Source organism: Myotis nattereri (assembly GCF_964212035.1).
Source record: "Myotis nattereri genome assembly, chromosome: X".
NCBI lineage: Eukaryota > Metazoa > Chordata > Mammalia > Chiroptera > Vespertilionidae > Myotis > Myotis nattereri.
In genome coordinates this window covers 9,652,939-9,670,706 of record NC_138078.1, presented here as the reverse complement: position 1 = coordinate 9,670,706, position 17,768 = coordinate 9,652,939, and the positions used below count along the sequence as shown (strand labels likewise).

Sequence of the window (17,768 nt, the reverse complement as noted above, 5' to 3'; positions counted from 1 at the left end):
ACATTATGGGGAATGTAAGAAAGAAAAAATTCAGGAAGTACCATGAGACTCCTTTTCATAGGGACAAACTAACCTTTCAATGAAACCTCATCCATACTTCCTTGGGTCTCCTCTGCTCCGCTGTTATCAGAGGCACTTTTGGCTGAAATACCTGAAGCAATATTTTCCTGCTCTGAACATTTTTCAGGGCATGAATTTACAGTTGATAGCTCTGCTTCATAGCTGATATTCCCAGGCACTTTGTCATGGTAGCGGCTCATCCCAAGTTGATGCTTAAGTTGATTGCTTATGTCTGTGGCTCTAGTTGGTGAATTTGATTGAGATGTAAGCACATCCATGGACTCAGGATGTACAACTTCCTCCTGCTCTACAGAGGATGCCTTCTGGACCTGTGCAAGGATTCCATCTGGATCAGCTCCATATTGTAGTATTTTACCATCCAAATCATTTGAGCGGGCAGCAGAGACCCTTTGAAATCCTTCTTTGGGAAAGTCACAATTTTTACTTGGTGTGTTTTCTGGAATAGGCTCACTCTCCATATGTATTTGGTCTTTTATGGCACTTGAATCTAGAAGATTGCTACCAGCTGAGGTTACTGTTTCTGGATCACAATGATTCTTTACATCAAAAGCATGTTTTTTTCCTAACTGTAGTTTATCTGGTCCCATCTCAACTGAAGAGGAGTCAAAAAAGGACAATATGGTGTCTTCAGTGGAGTACTGACGTGATAGTGATTTCTTAGCTGTATGTGGCCTAATCTTACCTGGAGATAGAGCAGCCATTGTGAGAGTGCTTTGCTCTAAGTAGGGGTGTTCCATATTATTGCCTTCTTTTTGCTTAATTTCTTCAGACTTGCTGATGGACCTAAGGTTAACAGATCTCAAGACTGTTGGTGTAATTGCAAGGGATGGTGGAGGATTTGACCTCAGTGTTTCCCCTACGGTATTCTGCTTATTATGACTAAAAACATGCAATGGGTTACGGTGGTGGAATGGTTTATTCAAGACATGAAGAGCACTTAGGTCAAGATGGGTAGGAGGTATAATTGGAAGTTCAAGGTCTTTACTTAGTGATAGAGCTCCATCTTTTAAAGAAGGTTGCTGTAGTGAGGATTTCCTTTCTGGGACTTTCGGTTTTCTTTTGCTACCTCCAGGAGACAATGGACCAGAAAAGAAAGCTGTAGGGAAAGAGGATGTTGGTGTTTCAGACTGGCTTGAGTAGCCACTTGATGGAGATGCCAAGCCAGCCAACTTTTCTGGTGAAGCCAGTTTAAACTCATTGTCAACAGAAGGAAGGGATGGAGTCGTGGCTCTTGATTCTGACTGGGATGTTTGGGATTCAGAGCTCTCTGGAGATTTGATGCATTCAATAACTGTGGTACCCGTAGCAGTGCTTGAATTAGATAAAGATCTGTAGGGATCATTTGTTTTCAAGTCATTTAGAAGCCAGAGGTCTGCATAGTGAGTTGATTCAGCACCTTCATCTTTGAATGGTGGAATATCTGAAGTGTCTAACTGAGGTTCTTTACTACCATGTTCATCCTGGTTAATCCAGGAAGGTTCTTGCTTGGTGGAAATATTGGTATTTTCCATTTGAGAAGGCGTGTTGGAGAAATCAAGAGGCAACTTCATTTCCCTGGAACTGTGAGGCAGGAGCTGGGCACTGCTAATCTTTGGTTCTTTCTTTTCAGAAATGTCTGCATTTCCATCGAATTTCCTCAATGATGAGCTCCTTTTAGGTGGGGTCGGCTTTGCCTTTGGTTTCCTGAAAGAGATGCTTGGTCTCCCCTGCCTCCTGTGATCTAAGTAGTCCTGCCAGGCACAGTCTGGAAGAGTAGGAGGAGCTCCAATGCCCTGGCCATTCTCTGGGCTCAGGGCTGCATAGTGGCAGACATAATTCTTACTACCTTTGAGACCACAGTCAAAGTGCATGGAGGTGTAGTATCCTTCTGTATCCACTGAAAAGTGAGAGCTAGTGTCAGCTTTGTCTGATGGAGACTTTTCCAGAAAGCTATCATATGTGGCCATGCTTGTGAAGCTTGGACAGCCCAAGCTGTCTGCCTTGGGGCGCTCAGGACTAAAATCATGGTGGCAGGAGGCATCATGATGGTGGTGTAGGTAATTCCACTCACTGTCACTTGTGTTGCTATTATTGGGGTCATCCAGGAGATCTGCCACAGTGGAGGTAAAGGAGTTTGCCCGGTGGCCTCTCACTTTATCCAAGTGCTCATTGTACTGCTCTGTCACGAAGACACTGGCATCCTCATTAGCATGAGGGGCTGTGTTTAGTGACAACTCTGAATCACAGTGTGAAGAACCAGTGAGGGGGGGAGAAGCTGCAGGAGGGATTGTCTCTGAGGTCTGTGAGGGGCATGTGGAGCTACTCCCACTCCAGTTGCCACTGGATGACTGGTGATCGTCTTTCTGGTCCATGTGGCTGCTGAGGAGGACACCAGCCGTGGAGATGCAGTGGATGGGGCTCCCAAAGGTGTCTGAGTTGGAGGAGATGTCACAACTTCCAGAGTCAGCAGCCATTCGGGACAGACGTGACCTCCCTCTCTCACTTAACTTGTGCTGGGGGCTGTGGAGATGTTGAGAACAGGCCAGATCCAAAGCAGGCTGGTGTTCCTGGGCACTTGGGCTGCTGGGGGCCTCACTGCAATCATTAGGGATTCTTTCTTGATCACCCACAAAAGACTCTCCCTCTTCATATGCTGAGGGTTTAAGACCAACTTTGGGCTCACCATCTCCACCTCTATTGCCCTCTCGGGGAAGGCTCCGAGATCTTGTGCGGCTACTCACTGCAGTTGTAAACATGGCATCACCTTTGTCTGCCAATGCAGAAATGTTGCCTGCCGAATGTGAAAGAGAAGCTGCAATACTTTGACCCCTTTGAGCTCTGATTCTCCTTCTGGATGGAGCAGCAATCAAAATGTCCTCAGTTTGGCACTCAGAGTCCCTGGTTCCAGACCTCCTATTGACAGTGTTGGAAGGGTCTGGATTTGTGTGCACAATCACATTCCTTTCTCTGGCCACGGGTGATTCATCAGAGTCTAGGGCACATGGAAAACATAGTGAGATATTTTTTTCAACAGCATACTAAAAGACATTCTGAGAAACACCCACAAATCTGGGTGCTGGCGCATGTAGGAGCTTTTTCCTAAAGACAATATCAGCATAAAAAATTAGGAGGCCTGGACAGTATGGATCAGTTGGTTGGAGCATCATCCCGTGCACTGAAAAGTTGCTGGTTCAATTGCCGCTCAGGGCACATACCTAAATTGTGGGTTCAATTCCCAGTGAGGAGGAGTATGGAAGGCAAATGTTGATGTTTCTCTCATACATGGATTTTTTCTCTCTCTCTCCCTCCCCCTCTCTTTAACATCAGTAAAACATATCCTTGGGTGAGGATTAAAATAAAATAGAAAGTTAAAATGCTTTGGGGAATCTCTCTCTCTGCCTCCCCTCTCTCTAGATATAATTATAGATTATTAGATAGATTTAGATACAGATATACACACACTACATATATGTATGTAGTATATATATACTAAGATAAGATATACTTTTAGATCTTTTGTTAATTCTCTTTCTTCAATATCAAATTACTTTGTCCCAAATTACTTTGTCTGTTTTTTTCAAACTAAAGTCCATTTTATCTTCTTGGCCACTATTCATTTTTTTATTTTTTAATATAAACATAATGAAATAAAATATTAGAATTCACTATCCTATGTAATAAAAGCCTAATATGGTAAGCGTCTGGTCGTTGGTTGTCTGTTCAACCAATCAAAGTGTAATATGCTAATGATATGCTAAGGCTGCTAAACAGCTTGCAATGATGTGCACTGACCACCAGGGGGCAGATGCTCCGACCAGTAGGTTAGGTTGCTGCTGAGGTCCAGGCGATCGGGACTGAGCGAGACAGGCTGGACATGCCCTGGAGCCCTCCCACAGTCCTTCCCCAGCTGGCCAACCTCCCGCATCCCTCCCTGGCCCAATTGTGCACCGGTGGGTTCCCTAGGCCTGGCCTGCACCTTCTCTCAATCCAGAACCCCTTGGGGGATGTTGGAGAGCCAGTTTTGGCCGATCCTGCAGGCCAGGCCAAGGGACTCCACTGGTGCATGAATCCGTGCACTGGGCCTCTAGTAAGAAATAAAAGTCTTATTTACAAGAGATGATACACTAATCTTATATAATAAAAGCCTAATATGCAAGTGTCTGACCATTTGTTTGACAGTTTGACCAGTCGCTATGATGTGCACTGATCACCAGTGGGCAGATCCTCTGACCAGTAGGTTAGCTTGCTGCTAGAGTTTGGCTAATTGGGACTGGGCAAGAAGGGCTGGACATGCCCTGGAGCTCTCCTGCAGTCCCTCCCTGGCCCTGATCATGCACTGGTGGGGTCCCTCGGTCTGGCCTTTGCCCTCTCACAATCTGGAACCCCTCAGGGGATGTCTGTAGGCCAGGCCAAGGGACCCCACCAGTGCACAAATCTGTGCACCAGGCCTTCAGTAATAAACACATGAAGAGATATCCTAAACACATTGAACAGAAAACAATAGGAAAAATGTCATCAAGAATATCATGTTATCATTATTCAATATTTAATTGAGTATCCTTGAAATTTACCTTTTTAATTATTAATGTCATAAAAGTGTCTCTTCAAATAAAGGTATACTTTTTAAAATGAATCTTCATTGAACCTTGTTACTTTATTTATAATTTCCACCTTCATAAAGCTTTTAAAAATTAGCAAAACTAACTGAAATATAATTTCAACCATAAGACCTGAATGTATATGCCTAAATCTATAAGGTCAAACCTTCTCAGTCCAAAACAGAAACTTAGAATGCCATACAACCTGGCTTGCTGAACACAGGACAAATAAAAATCTTTTCAAAACCTTTACAAGTTACAGGGTTGACTTTTTCAAAGGAAGCTGATTAAAGGTTAGGTGGTTTCTATTTCATCTCCTTAAAATCGGCACCCAACAGAATGTTAACCATTAATAGTTTTATACCACACCTATTTCTTGTTGGACTCTTCTAGGGATACCAGAGATGGTCTTCCTCCTCCTCAGTTTTCGTCTCCGCTGTAGTACAGATTGTGAATGAACAAGAGAGCAGCGTATACTAGCTTCTCTGTCAAAACCAACTCCTGCAACCCACAAATAAATCTCATTAGCCTTTAGAAATTGCAAACACACTTTCATTTGCTTGGAACACAGTGATATTTATTGAAGGAAAGCAAGAATTTGAATTAAGCCTATAAACAAATATAAGGGAGCCCTTATTCAGCTCTTCTTTAAATTATGCTGCAGTACATTAAGCTTTACTTCTGAATGCAGCTCTCCACAACAGCTTGAACTGCCAAAATTAACAAGAAAGGTAGGAAAATCAAAAGTAAAAGGACATAAAAATAACATCAAAGAATAACCCTCATATACAAATGATGCTTTAAGGACTTAAACCTTTAGTTACTACTATTTACTGGTCTATCTCTGGGCTCTCGGAATCTGGTATCTATACATAGTAGATCCAGAGCCAAGATGTTAACCCAAATTAGTTCAGCTAACATATCCTGACCCTTCTCTTCATTAAGTGCATCTTTGTATTTTTCCTCTGTACCCACTATGCCCACCCCCTAAAACACACACATGCTGAGAGGAAACAACAGCCTAGAGATTTGTTTTTTAAATCATCATGTATAGTATATCAACATATGTGTAACTCCATCTATTGAAAAAAATCCGCATTATTAAGTGTTATACCTAGTAACTGTCTACTTTCTTCTACGGACTGAATTGGACACTTTTTGGTTTAGCACCAGTGTCTTATCACTATATAATAAAAATACAAGGCAGTCCTCAGTCCTGCACTTAAGTGGATCAACTATAAATAAAGCTGGAATTCCCAATATTTACAATGTGTTTGCTTTAGTAAATACAGGGGGCGGACCATGACACCTGTTAGTTTCTCTATCTATAACCACATTATTGACATAGTATATGCATTCCTATCCAATCTAGAACACTGAGGAAGGAGGTAAAAACTTAAACTCCTCTGGCATAGGTATGCACCATGTAATTTTCAGAGTGAGCTTTGCCTCAGGAAGCCATGATAACAAAAGTGCTTTGGAATTTGATTGTCTCATCATTTATCCTGATTGTTAAGTATGGGGCAGGATGGAATGTTAAACCTTGTTGAGCTATATAATGAAGCAGTTTGAGTTTTGCTTAGCATCACAGTGACAACAGTTTCTAGAACTCACTTTGAAAAATCTGTATGATATATCACATGATGAATAATTATAATATTATTGGAGAATTTGTACTAATGGAATTTTTCTTTCTTAATTCCAAACAAAAATTAAAATTCTTCATTCTAATCATAATAATTATAGAACACAGAACATACAGACACAGACACTTTGTGTTATATGGGCATAATCAACAACTTGCTCAGTAAAGCTCTTGAAATCAACAGATAATCTAGACTTTAGTCTGAGCATTCCTGAAATAAAGCAGAAGGAAAGATCTTCCCCTTTCCTGAATCACAAGACCCACGATCAGAACTAAATTTGAAAACAAGATTTTACTTACAGTGCCATGAAGAAAGCAGGTGCTGCTAATAATCAGATGTCCCCAGAACTGAAAGTTAGTTTATGAGGATGTCAAAGGGATCCATTTGACAGCTGAACTCCCCTAATCCATCCCATTTAGATCATGGGGATCAGATACATATTCTGAGAATAATTTATTCTATAAGTTGAATAGGTCATGAAGAAAATGAACCACCAGCTCACAGTCAGCTGACCAACTGGTACTCCTTTTTTATTTCAAGAAGGAAATAACTATGCCAAATACAAGGTCATCATTTGATCCCCACTTTATGTGAGAGAAATTTGAGTGGGGTTAATAATAGCTGTGTCCAAATTTCATCTCACATAACATGCAATCTGTAGTCATTTGGTATAAGGATGAAAAATCAGTCATAATATGGCCATTTTGAAATTTTCAATATATAAATAAGTTAAAATATAACTATTAGAGAAGTTTCAAGAAAGCCCAATAAATAGGTCATTTAATTTCCATCTTTGAAAGTTAGAATGTTTTATAACATTATTTTACTTACAAAGATTACCAGATCCAATTCTGGAATTTACAATTGCTGCCAATAAACTTTTCCAGAAAAGCCTGGACAGGCTTGCGTTCAACCTAGAGTCTAGACTAATATTCACACTCTCAATACACAGGAGGAGGAAAGCAGAGTGCACAGAAGACAGGCTTTCTGGCTTTAGAGTAGAATTCAGCTTTCATCTATGAATCCATATATTTTTAGGTCAAAAATCCCTAAAATCACTTCAGAATTCTAAACAATCTTTTAAACAAGCCTATCTTCATCCAAGGAAGCATGCAAACAGATTTTATACTTGGTCTACAGGATCATTACTTGCAGTTTTAGGAACCCAGGGTTTGCTTTTTTGTTGTTGTTGTTGTTGTTGTTTCCTGCTGTGCCATGCGTCATTATAATATGATTAATCACTACTGCTTTTTCCATTATTTCAGTCAGCTATGGCCAAAGAACTATTTGGTGAATTTTTGTTTCCAAAAAGAAACTGCTAATCATTTACATAACAAGGGGCCCAGTGAAACATATGCAAATTGATGTTCAAAGCCTGACAAAAGCATATTGAACATCTGAGTTGTATTCTGTTAAAAAGGTATTACTTGTTCACAAAGCAGTATTCTTAATTAGTACCCCCAGCAGCACAGGTTTTGAACACATTTACTACACAGAATATTCTGACCCAACTGCCCCTAAGAAAAGAACAGAACAATACCAGTGACATTGATGGGAATAATGCAAGAAGAAATCACTTGAGCATCTTGTTTCATCTTCTCCTCTGGTGTCGGGAGAGGTAGTGCTTTGCTCCAGTTGGTCTGCTTGTCCAGTGTGGAGGGGATATTGTGTACTGGGTTTTTCGGCCTTTGTCCTAACATGACATCTGTATCTTCATCCTCCGGGGGATGGGACTGCAAATGTAGTACATTGGGACTCAACCATCAAGGTTTATATAAAATCACACATATAAGAAATTTCACAGTTTAGTTAAGAAAGATTTGATCAGAAATAAGCTTTTAGGTCAAAGGAAGAATTCATATAAATAGTAAACACAACTAATTGAAAGTTATAATTTTAATAATAAAGTGACACAAGAGGGAAAAGTAAGTTAAATAAACATGCTTTTCAGGTCAAATGGAATTAAGACAAGAGACAAAGTAGCCAGAAATCCCCAAACTTCAACCTGAAGAAAAATGGGTAAGTCTCTAACCCATTAAGAGGTAGATCTACTTTCTTGATATCCATCTTGCCATAAATTCCTATTGAAAGTCTTGAGAGCTCTAGATGCCTAGGGTCAAAAGGAGGAGATGATTTGGATGCCTATGAAACATTTTTGAAAATGTGCCAGAAAACCTGGAATCAGGAGACATTCCAGAGCACATCATGTGAAGGACAAACCAACCTAACCTGAGAGACCGGATTAAAACACAAAGAGTTATTTTACTCCAGGACTATGGAGTTTGTGAATAACATTTAACAAACACTATATGCACATGGAAAAGCAAAAGTGAAGAATCTCCCCCCAGACAATAGTGAAAAATATAAATGGTGTTGGGGGGATTCAAATGGGTTTCTTTTTCAAATCTGGAAGAGTAAAACAGTCCTTGTTTATTATCTTTCAGTTTTGCAGTGCTAAGCTTTTCTTCCAGCTGTGTAGTTAGGGGCCTTGACTTCTATAGGACATTTGAAAATTCTCCAATCAAACCTTTGATAGATATTAATATTGTCTGATTTGATTTCAGGTTTGGGTTCCTAGCCCAGATTATTAAAAAGGCCCCATCCCAATTTTGATTTCAGATTATTAAAAGACCTAGTTTCCACTACCGAACCTATTTTTATGTCTTTCCATAATTTGGAGGAAGGCAGGTTTAGTAGAAAAAAAAATTTTTCCTTTTGTTCCAGTTAGATTTTAATAATATCCTGTCCTAAAGTCAGGACCATTAAAAATTTTTCTCATCTTCATATTTGGAAGCATTATGCCCTGTTGACTCAGAGGATTTCACATATTGCCAAATGAACTGTTCTTAAGTCCCCTTAAAGAGAAGATTCCAGAGCCAGTTGTTTAAACTAATCCCCAACATGTGCTTACCTTGTTATAGGTATCTTCAAAGCCCCCTAATACACCCAACAGGATAAGATCCCCCCTTTGAGAAAAATGTGTTTGCCATGAATGTTTTAGTAAAAACATTGCAACTTTCTTTCTCTCTTCAGCTTTTGTGCAGACTCCCAGGGAAGTGAAGTTGGAGCTCAAATAAAGTTGGAGAACAAAAGACTTTGTTTCCTAGGTAATTTCCAAAAAGAAAAAAAAGTTTGGTGCATGCAGAAGGAGAGACAGAAAGAGACAGAGAGAGCACAAGAGCTGGAGAGAAACCCCCACCACCAATGGCCACATTTTGTAGGTGATTCCTTCCTTGAATAACAATGGACTGGGAAACAAAGAAAGAATAGTGACCTGACTGCAGGCTCTGACCAACAGCCAAAAGCACTTTTTATTTAGTGGTGACAGAGACAACTGACTGCTAAAGAATCCTTTTGTCCTGTTGTCTGTTTGTTTGTTGTTGTTTTTTTATTTGAGAAGACGAACCTTTATAATTTTGATAAATATAAGGAAGTGGAATTTCTTTCCTCCGAACTACAAGGTCAGGAGCAGTGTTAGGTGATGCTCTTGTTGAACAGAGCCTTATTTGCAACTTAGGGGTGTGTATGTTGTGTGGGGAAGTAAATGGAAAAGAAAGTCAATGAATGGCATGGCTGTCTAAATCATAATTCAAGTTAGGAAATTTTAATTTTAATTCAAGTTAGGAAAAGACCCACTCTTTAAATTGATTTAAAAGAATATCTGTGTTAGTTAGAAACAACAGAGTTTGCCACAAAGTAAAGAGAAGAAAGTGGAAGTGTCTGGAGAAAGTGGGATAGGGTGCAACGGAATGTTTTCAGAACCAGTACCTTTCTACTCCATGGGGTCATGTGGCAACACTCAGTGGGGGAGGGTGAACGGGTGCTGTTAAACTATGAACATGAAATGCAAAAAAAAAAAAAAAGAAAACAATTAAAACATGCACACAACACACTGTATATACCCTGGTTAAGACAAATCTATGATATTAATGAATGAATGTAATGGGATAACATCTTCCTTCTTCCCTTTTTCCTTCCTTCCATCCTTCCTTCATCTTTATTTTATGAGAAGTAGCATAAATAGTGGTTAAGAGCACAGGATCTGGAGCTAGACCAAGTTCAAATCCTGGCTCTACCACTTATTTGCTACATAACTGGGACAATTACACAACTCTTCTAAGATCAGTTTCCTCATCTGCAGGGTAGAAAAATAATAGTATCTACCCTCCAGGGCTGTTTTGAGGAGTACATGAGTAAATATCATAATAGACTTAGTAAAGTCCTGGCACATAATAAGCTCTATATGTTAGCGTCAGCTACAACTATCACTATTATTACTATTATCCCTACTTTGTAGCTGCAAAGATCTGTGAAATTGTTTTTGAAATTGTAACTTTCTATCTTTTAGATTCCAATCCCATTTTCTAATTGGGAAAATAATGAATTATTTTCTTTCCTTAGAGTGAGTTTATTTTCCTATGAACTACTTGGAAGAAAATTTCCTGTGTAAAAATTCCTCCTTTGGGCTGTTCAGAATTTATCTCTTCCTCATATTCGTTGACTGTATTTGATGAGCATGTGACCTGTGCAGTCACACAGGACCCCGCACTGAGAAGGATTCCACACTTATTTCACAGCTGTCACTGTCTTGAAATTCTTAGTTTTTAAGTAAGGGGCCACATTTTCATTTTGCACTGGGACCCACAAATTATGTAGCCAACCTTCTTTGGAGAATAATCTGGTAACCAGAATCCACTTTTCAGTATCTACTAAGATGTTAGAACTCTTTTTAAATTTTAAACCATGTCAGCGTTGGATTCAATTAGGCTTCTATTACAGCACTTTCCATGTAGCATGGCTTTAATGTAACATGAATTATCCCTGATGTGTCTTTTTTCATTTATTAAGTTAAAAATTCCTAGAGGTCAGGAGCTATATTTCATTTTCCTTTCAGTCTTTCATGATGCCAACAAAACTCCTCCTCATTGTAAGAGCTCTAACAAACTATTTGTAAACTTGAATGATACCAGCTCTGTGCTTCTTAACAGTGATGGGAAACCAAAATAAAGTAAGGGTCATACTCAAGATCTCAGGGGGAATCAGGTGCCACAGATTCCAAGAGAACTTACCACCTTAGTGCAAATAGGTGAAAACAAACAGAGGAAACCACAAGTAACCCTTGGTTCCATCACTGGCATGGTACTGACGTATGCTGGTTCTAGTTATTCTTAAGCCACTGGCATGCATGCATTGTTGTTCATTAATTTTTAAGCAGGGCAAATGCCATCTCCTCAGACATAGTTAATTTTGATCTATATATTATTTAAGACAAATGATTTTGTAGGGTCAATGGCTTTCCCACTGAAAGTGATCATTTGATAGATATGGCATATGTGGCCTGAGTTCAGACACTTAACCTGGCTCTCTCATAAGAAGCAGTCACAGATAGTGATGTGCAGGTCACAAGTAAGACACTGGGGTATACAAAATAGAGAGCAAACTCATGGAAGTAAGAAAAAGGGAGCCTGACAGTAAAACCTACATGGTAAAGGAATTTGTTTCCAAGAAACCAAAGGCTTTGGTGTCTCATGAAAGGATTTCAAAAAGTCAAACAGCAGGAAACTGCAAGGCAGAAAACGTATTAATGATATTAATATATTAAATTTGGTAACTTGTCTTAAATCTCCTAAGTCACTTCTCCTGTTGAGTATTTTTTTCAGGAGTGAGAGATGAGGAATGATTTTTCATCTGTTTGAAAAAAAAAACCTATCCCATTAAACAAGCATGGGGTAGCACCTGGAAATGACTAAGGATAGTAAGTCCAGAGAGAGAGAGAGGGAGAGCTCAGACTGTTCAGTTTGGGTCATCAATATGAAGTCAAGGTCTCCGTGGGTTACACTCCACAGAATATTCCTTTTCAACTAATCATTCTCTTGATAGTGACTCCAACCTCCAGTTTGTGAAGGATGAAATTAGGTACTCTTGAGCTTGTCTGTGAAAGGATTATGTTCTTTGGCTCTACCACCTAGACCAGTGATGGCGAACCCATGACACGCGTGTCAGAGGTGACACGCGAACTCATTTTTTTGGTTGATTTTTCTTGGTTAAATGGCATTTGAATATATAAAATAAATATCAAAAATATAAGTCTTTGTTTTACTATGGTTGCAAAGATCAAAAAATTTCTATATGTGACACGGCACCAGAGTTAAGTTAGGGTTTTTCCAAATGCTGACACGCCGAGCTCAAAAGGCTCGCCATCACTGTCCTAGACACAAGCACTTGAGTCCCTGCATATGGTCAGTTGATTTAGAGTATTTTGATTCATAATATTCAAATAGGCTATGGTTTTATTTCTGCCATGAATTAGTAACTGCCTTAGTATAGTGTTTTAAAGCATCATCTTTCCTAGGTGTTTGGTCAAAGGAGGTAAAATTGTTCTGATTAGTATTTTATGTGATGAATACAATAATCAGTTCATAGAATTTTTTTACTAAATTATCTATGAAATAAAACTGGAAAAGTACTGAAACCTCAGGGCATCTCTGCATGGCCCAGTATGCCACTCCTTAATGGGTGCAGATGGATAAGGTTAGGAAAAGCTGCATGCTGATCATACTTGTATGCACTAAATTATTCTTTAAAGGCTCCTTTTAAATGAATCCTATTGCTTATTTTGGTAAGACTTGTAAGGGCAGGAACCATTTCTTGTTCATAACTGTATTTCTACTGCCTCAGTAATGCTCAATAAATATTTGTTGTACTGCTAACACCCCCATGTTCCTGGCATACGCAAGCAAAACAATCCTCTCTAAAGGAATAATATTAAATTATGTCCACATATGATTGTTCAGTACAACATTGTCAAAGTGAAAGATAACAAGGCAAGGAGGAGACAAGACAGCATGAGCAAGAAGCATACCAACAACAGATTATAGAAGCAGACCCATAGGGACTCCTGATTTTGGAATTACGACTCCATGCAGGAGTAGCAGTGAACTACCATGGCTTGCCCAGAATAAGTGTGTGAAAAGATTATTAGACCACTCATTCATTCATTCATTCACTCAAGAGCATTTCTTTGATAAGGGTAAAAATCAGCCCCAGTGAAACAAATAAATTAAAAATAAAATCTCCCTCATGAGTATATGCATGCTTATTGCATAATTCTTTATTTTTTGTCAGTACTTATTGCATAATTCTTTAGACTTTTCTGTACTTTTGAAATTTTTCATAATAAAATGTTGGAGAAAAAAATGTCTCCTTCCTTTTCCAGGCTCCCATTCTGACCTTCCTACCACTGATTTTGAGAGGCCTCAGACTTTAAGTTGCACCATTTTAGAATCAGCCACTACCAGTTATGCCCATCTTGTCCCTGACAAAAGATGCTTCTTTGATACTTTCACCCTATTCTTTTCCTGGTGGCCTATCAGTTATACTCTCAAATCCTTTCCCTAGATTCTCATAAATCTGCTTCAACAAAAGCTAGTTATAGTTATGGCGGGTGTTCAGAACAAGAAATAATAGGCATTATACTCAAAAGCAGTCAAAGACATTTTTTTGGTGAATAACAAAATACATTTTCCAAACCCCAATATTTCTAGTGTTGTGTATAAGAAAAGTTCATTTCTTCACTTTTGTGGCTATTTCTCCAAAGATCTCAAGATTTTCCCCATCCTTTCTCTTGCTGCCAAAAGAAAAAACCATCCCTCCACATTTTACTTTATTTTTGGTTTTATTTCATATACTGATGGGGTTTATTTTGTTTCAGAACTTTCCAAAAGACATCTGTTAAAATGTTGTGGGTATTCCAGCAGGAAATGTTTTGAAAAATTGGCTTTGGCTTGTGATCTAACTGATACCACATGGCACTTATAGCAGTCGACTTTCAGAGCTCATTTATTACTATCATGCTGTCTTAAACATGAAAAATATTTCTAGAGAATGGATGTTGTGCAAGAAAGCCCACTGCATGGGAGAACATATTTGCCAATGTTATCTCTGATAAGGGTTTAATCTCCAAAATTTACATGGAACTCATACAACTTAATAAAAGGAAGATAAACAATCAAAAACAAAACAAAACAACGGGCAAAGACCTAAATAGACACTTTTCAAAAGAGGACATACAGAAGGCCAAGAGATATATGAAAACATGCTGAAAGTCACTAATCATCCGAGAGATGCAAATCAAAACAACAATGAGGTACCATCTCACATCTGTCAGAATGGCTATCATCAACAAATCAACAAACGACAAGTGCTGGTGAGGATGCAGAGAAAAAGGAACACTTGTGCACTGCTGGTGGGAATGCAGACTGGTACAGCCACTGTGGAGAACAGTATGGAGTTTCCTCAAAAATTAAAAATGGAACTCCCATTTGACCCAGTGATCCCACTTCTAGGAATATATCCCAAGAAACTAGAAACACCAATTAGAAAGGATATATGCACTCCTATGTTCATAGCAGCACAATATACAATAGCTAAGATTTGGAAACAGCCTAAGTGCCCATCAGCAGATGAGTGGACTAAAATACTGTGGTACATCTACACATGGACTACATACTACACTGCTGTAAAAAAGAAGGAACTCTTTGCAACAGCATGGATGGACCTGGAGAACATCATGCTAAGCGAAATAAGTCAGTCGGAGAAAGATAAATATCACATGTTCTCACTATTTGTGGAATATAATGAACAACATAAACTGATGAACAAAAATAGAGCTGGGGGGATCATATTTTAGAATATAATAGAAGTTATTTGCATATTTTTAATATTTCCTACAACTTTTGGTAATATTATTATACTCAAAATCCTTTTTTTGAAGTATTAATGTTTATTGCATGTAATATTATTATATTTAAGATCATTTTTCTTGAATAATTGGTGTTTACTGCATGTAACATTATTATTTTTAAAATAGTTTTTCTTGAGATATTAATGTTTATTGCATGTATTATTATATATAAGATTGTTTTTCTTAAAATATTAATGTTTATTGCATGTAACATTATTACATTTAAAATCATTTTTCTTGAAATAAAAATGTACCCATTTAAAAAAAATGGATGCTGTGGTATATTTAAATACAAGAACAAAACATTAGTTTGAAGACGACCAATGCAAGGCACACTGGGTTCCTAGTGAGGTGATCTGGGGTCTTATTCTCATTCTATCCTAGGGCTTGTTTGTCCATAGACCAAGTCCCCACATTTCTGCACATATTATGACCCATCTGTGAGATGGAGGGGGCCTTGTTTGCCTCATTTTTTCTTCACTGAAGTGTTTATATGAATTGTACATAAATATGAAGTACTTTGATCCTTCTGAAGGCTTAAAGGAGTCTGGCAATACCTTCTTCACTTATCAGTGTTGCTGTTGTAATTGCACAGCACTTTTATTCCCTTGAAACTGTCCCAAAGTCTCCTACTAGCTGACACTGTACTCTTGTCTTCCAAGCATGCTTTATAATATTTTTAACTCATACTGTGCTTCTTCCCTTCCTTTCTCCTCAACTCTAACATTACCAAAGTGAGCAACTTGCGGGGGGGGGGGGCGCGGATGATGAGGTAAATAAAAGTTCAGGGCATATTCTATGCTTTCTATGTCCCAAGTCTTTTTTCCATTTCCTGGTTTATGCTTTGGCAGTCAGGGCCTTCATGCTTATCCAAAGGACCTGAATTTAGCAACTCCCAAGTGCTCAAATCCTTCACACTGCCTTGGGAATAAGTGCTTACTGGGTTCTTCTTATAACTACACTAGTGGCCCAGTGCACGAAATTCATGCACATTGAAAGGGAATTAATTAGAGGATGTGAGCGTGAGGCAGTCCACCTTTCTGAAATTCAATGACATGAATTTTAGTTATTACTTTGCCAAATAAATGGAATTTACAGATATCATTTAAAAGAGCATTCAGCTTAATATTAAAAACTCTGGCTACCAAGTCAGGTCTGTTTTCAACTTTTTGCCAGCATTGCAAATTGTTTGCAATATCTGCTCATTTGGGGCTGCATGTCATGGTTATGAATAAATCAGGCTTGCCATACTTCGTTACAATTGCCATAACATCCTGATATCGCTGCTACATATTTCTGGGACTACCCTCAAAAGATGATGGAAGTATTACCATTTAACCAATCGGCACATTGTCATTTTCAGATCTAGATTTGAGACAATCCATCAAACCACTGTATTTTTCAACTCTCAACTTAGATTGGTTTGCTTTGATGAAGTTTATCCGATTGGCCTCCATTTTTTAATATGAATCCACGATAAACTGTTGAGTTAATTTTCCTGCATTTAAAATAGGATTGAACATGTCCCTCACAGAGATGAAATCCATTATACTGCATTTGTGTGACTCGTTTCCTTACATTTTGTCTAGTATTATTGTCAATTTCACTGTTGTCTCTGAGCCTTAATGCAATATCTGTTCCCCAGCCTTTTTTGCCATGTGGAAAAAGAATAGGATATGTCATTGCATCTAATGTAGGAAACAGGATATTGATTTGTTTCATTTTAGTGGCATTTGGATTATTGGGGTATGGTTTACAATGAATGAGCAAGTCCCTTTCAAAAGGATGTTCTCCATCTTTGTTTCTGAATATGATAGCAACCTCGGTTACACGGGGAGAATTATATCTACCTGGGTCACTGTTATGACCATATTTATTTTTTAAAATATATTTTTTATTGATTAAGATATTACATATGTGTCCTTACCCCCACGTTACCCCCTACCGCCCCCCTGCTCATGCCCTCACCACCCCCCCCCTGTTGTCTGTGTCCATTGGTTAGACCTATATGCTTGCATGTAAGTCCTTTGGTTGATCTGTCCCCCTTACCCCCACCCTCCCCTACCTTCCCAGCAAGGCCCTACAGTCCAATCAATGCCTCTCTGTCTCTGGATCAGTCCTTGTTCATCAGTTTATGTTGTTCATTATATTCCACACATGAGTGAGATCATGTGGTATTTATGCTTCTCTGACTGGCTTATTTCACTTAGCATAATGCTCTCTAGTTCCATCCATGCTGTGGCAAATGGTAAGAGTTCCTTTTTCTTCTTCCTCTTCTTAAAGAATACCTTTCAGCATTTTATATAATGCTGGTTTGGTGGTGATGAACTCCTTTAGCTTTTGCTTATCTGTGAAGCTCTTTATCTGACCTTCAATTCTGAATGATAGCTTTGCTGGATAAAGTAATCTTGGTTGTAGGTTCTTGCTATTCATCACTTTGAATATTTCTTGCCAATCTCTTATGGCTTGGATGGTTTCTGTTGAGAAATCAGCTGACAGTCGTATAGGTACTCCCTTGTAGATAACTGACTTTTTTTCTCTTGCTGCTTTTAAGATTCTCTCTTTGTCTTTTGCTCTTGGCATTTTAATTATGATGTGTCTTGGTGTAGTCCTCTTTGGGTTCCTTTTGTTTGGAGTTCTCTGCGCTTCCTGGACTTGTAAGTCTATTTTTTTCACCAGGTAGGGGAAGTTTTCTGTCATTATTTCTTCAATTGGGTTTTC

General features: G+C 38.7%; 1 protein-coding gene across 2 annotated transcripts in view; it reads right to left on the bottom strand.

Moving 5' to 3' along the window:
* Positions 1-17,768, bottom strand: part of NHS (NHS actin remodeling regulator) — a gene marked incomplete at its 5' end in the record, with an annotated part of 343,723 nt that overhangs the window by 8,176 nt on the left and 317,779 nt on the right. Inside the window, 4 exons of one of the 2 annotated variants that reach the window (XM_081081888.1) lie at positions 74-3,052; positions 5,028-5,159; positions 7,845-8,037; positions 10,073-10,135. In XM_081081888.1, the coding sequence (XP_080938014.1) occupies positions 74-3,052; positions 5,028-5,159; positions 7,845-8,037; positions 10,073-10,135 (3,367 nt within the window). The remainder of the gene's footprint in view (positions 1-73; positions 3,053-5,027; positions 5,160-7,844; positions 8,038-10,072; positions 10,136-17,768) is intronic. The other variant, XM_081081889.1, reaches the window with a different exon arrangement.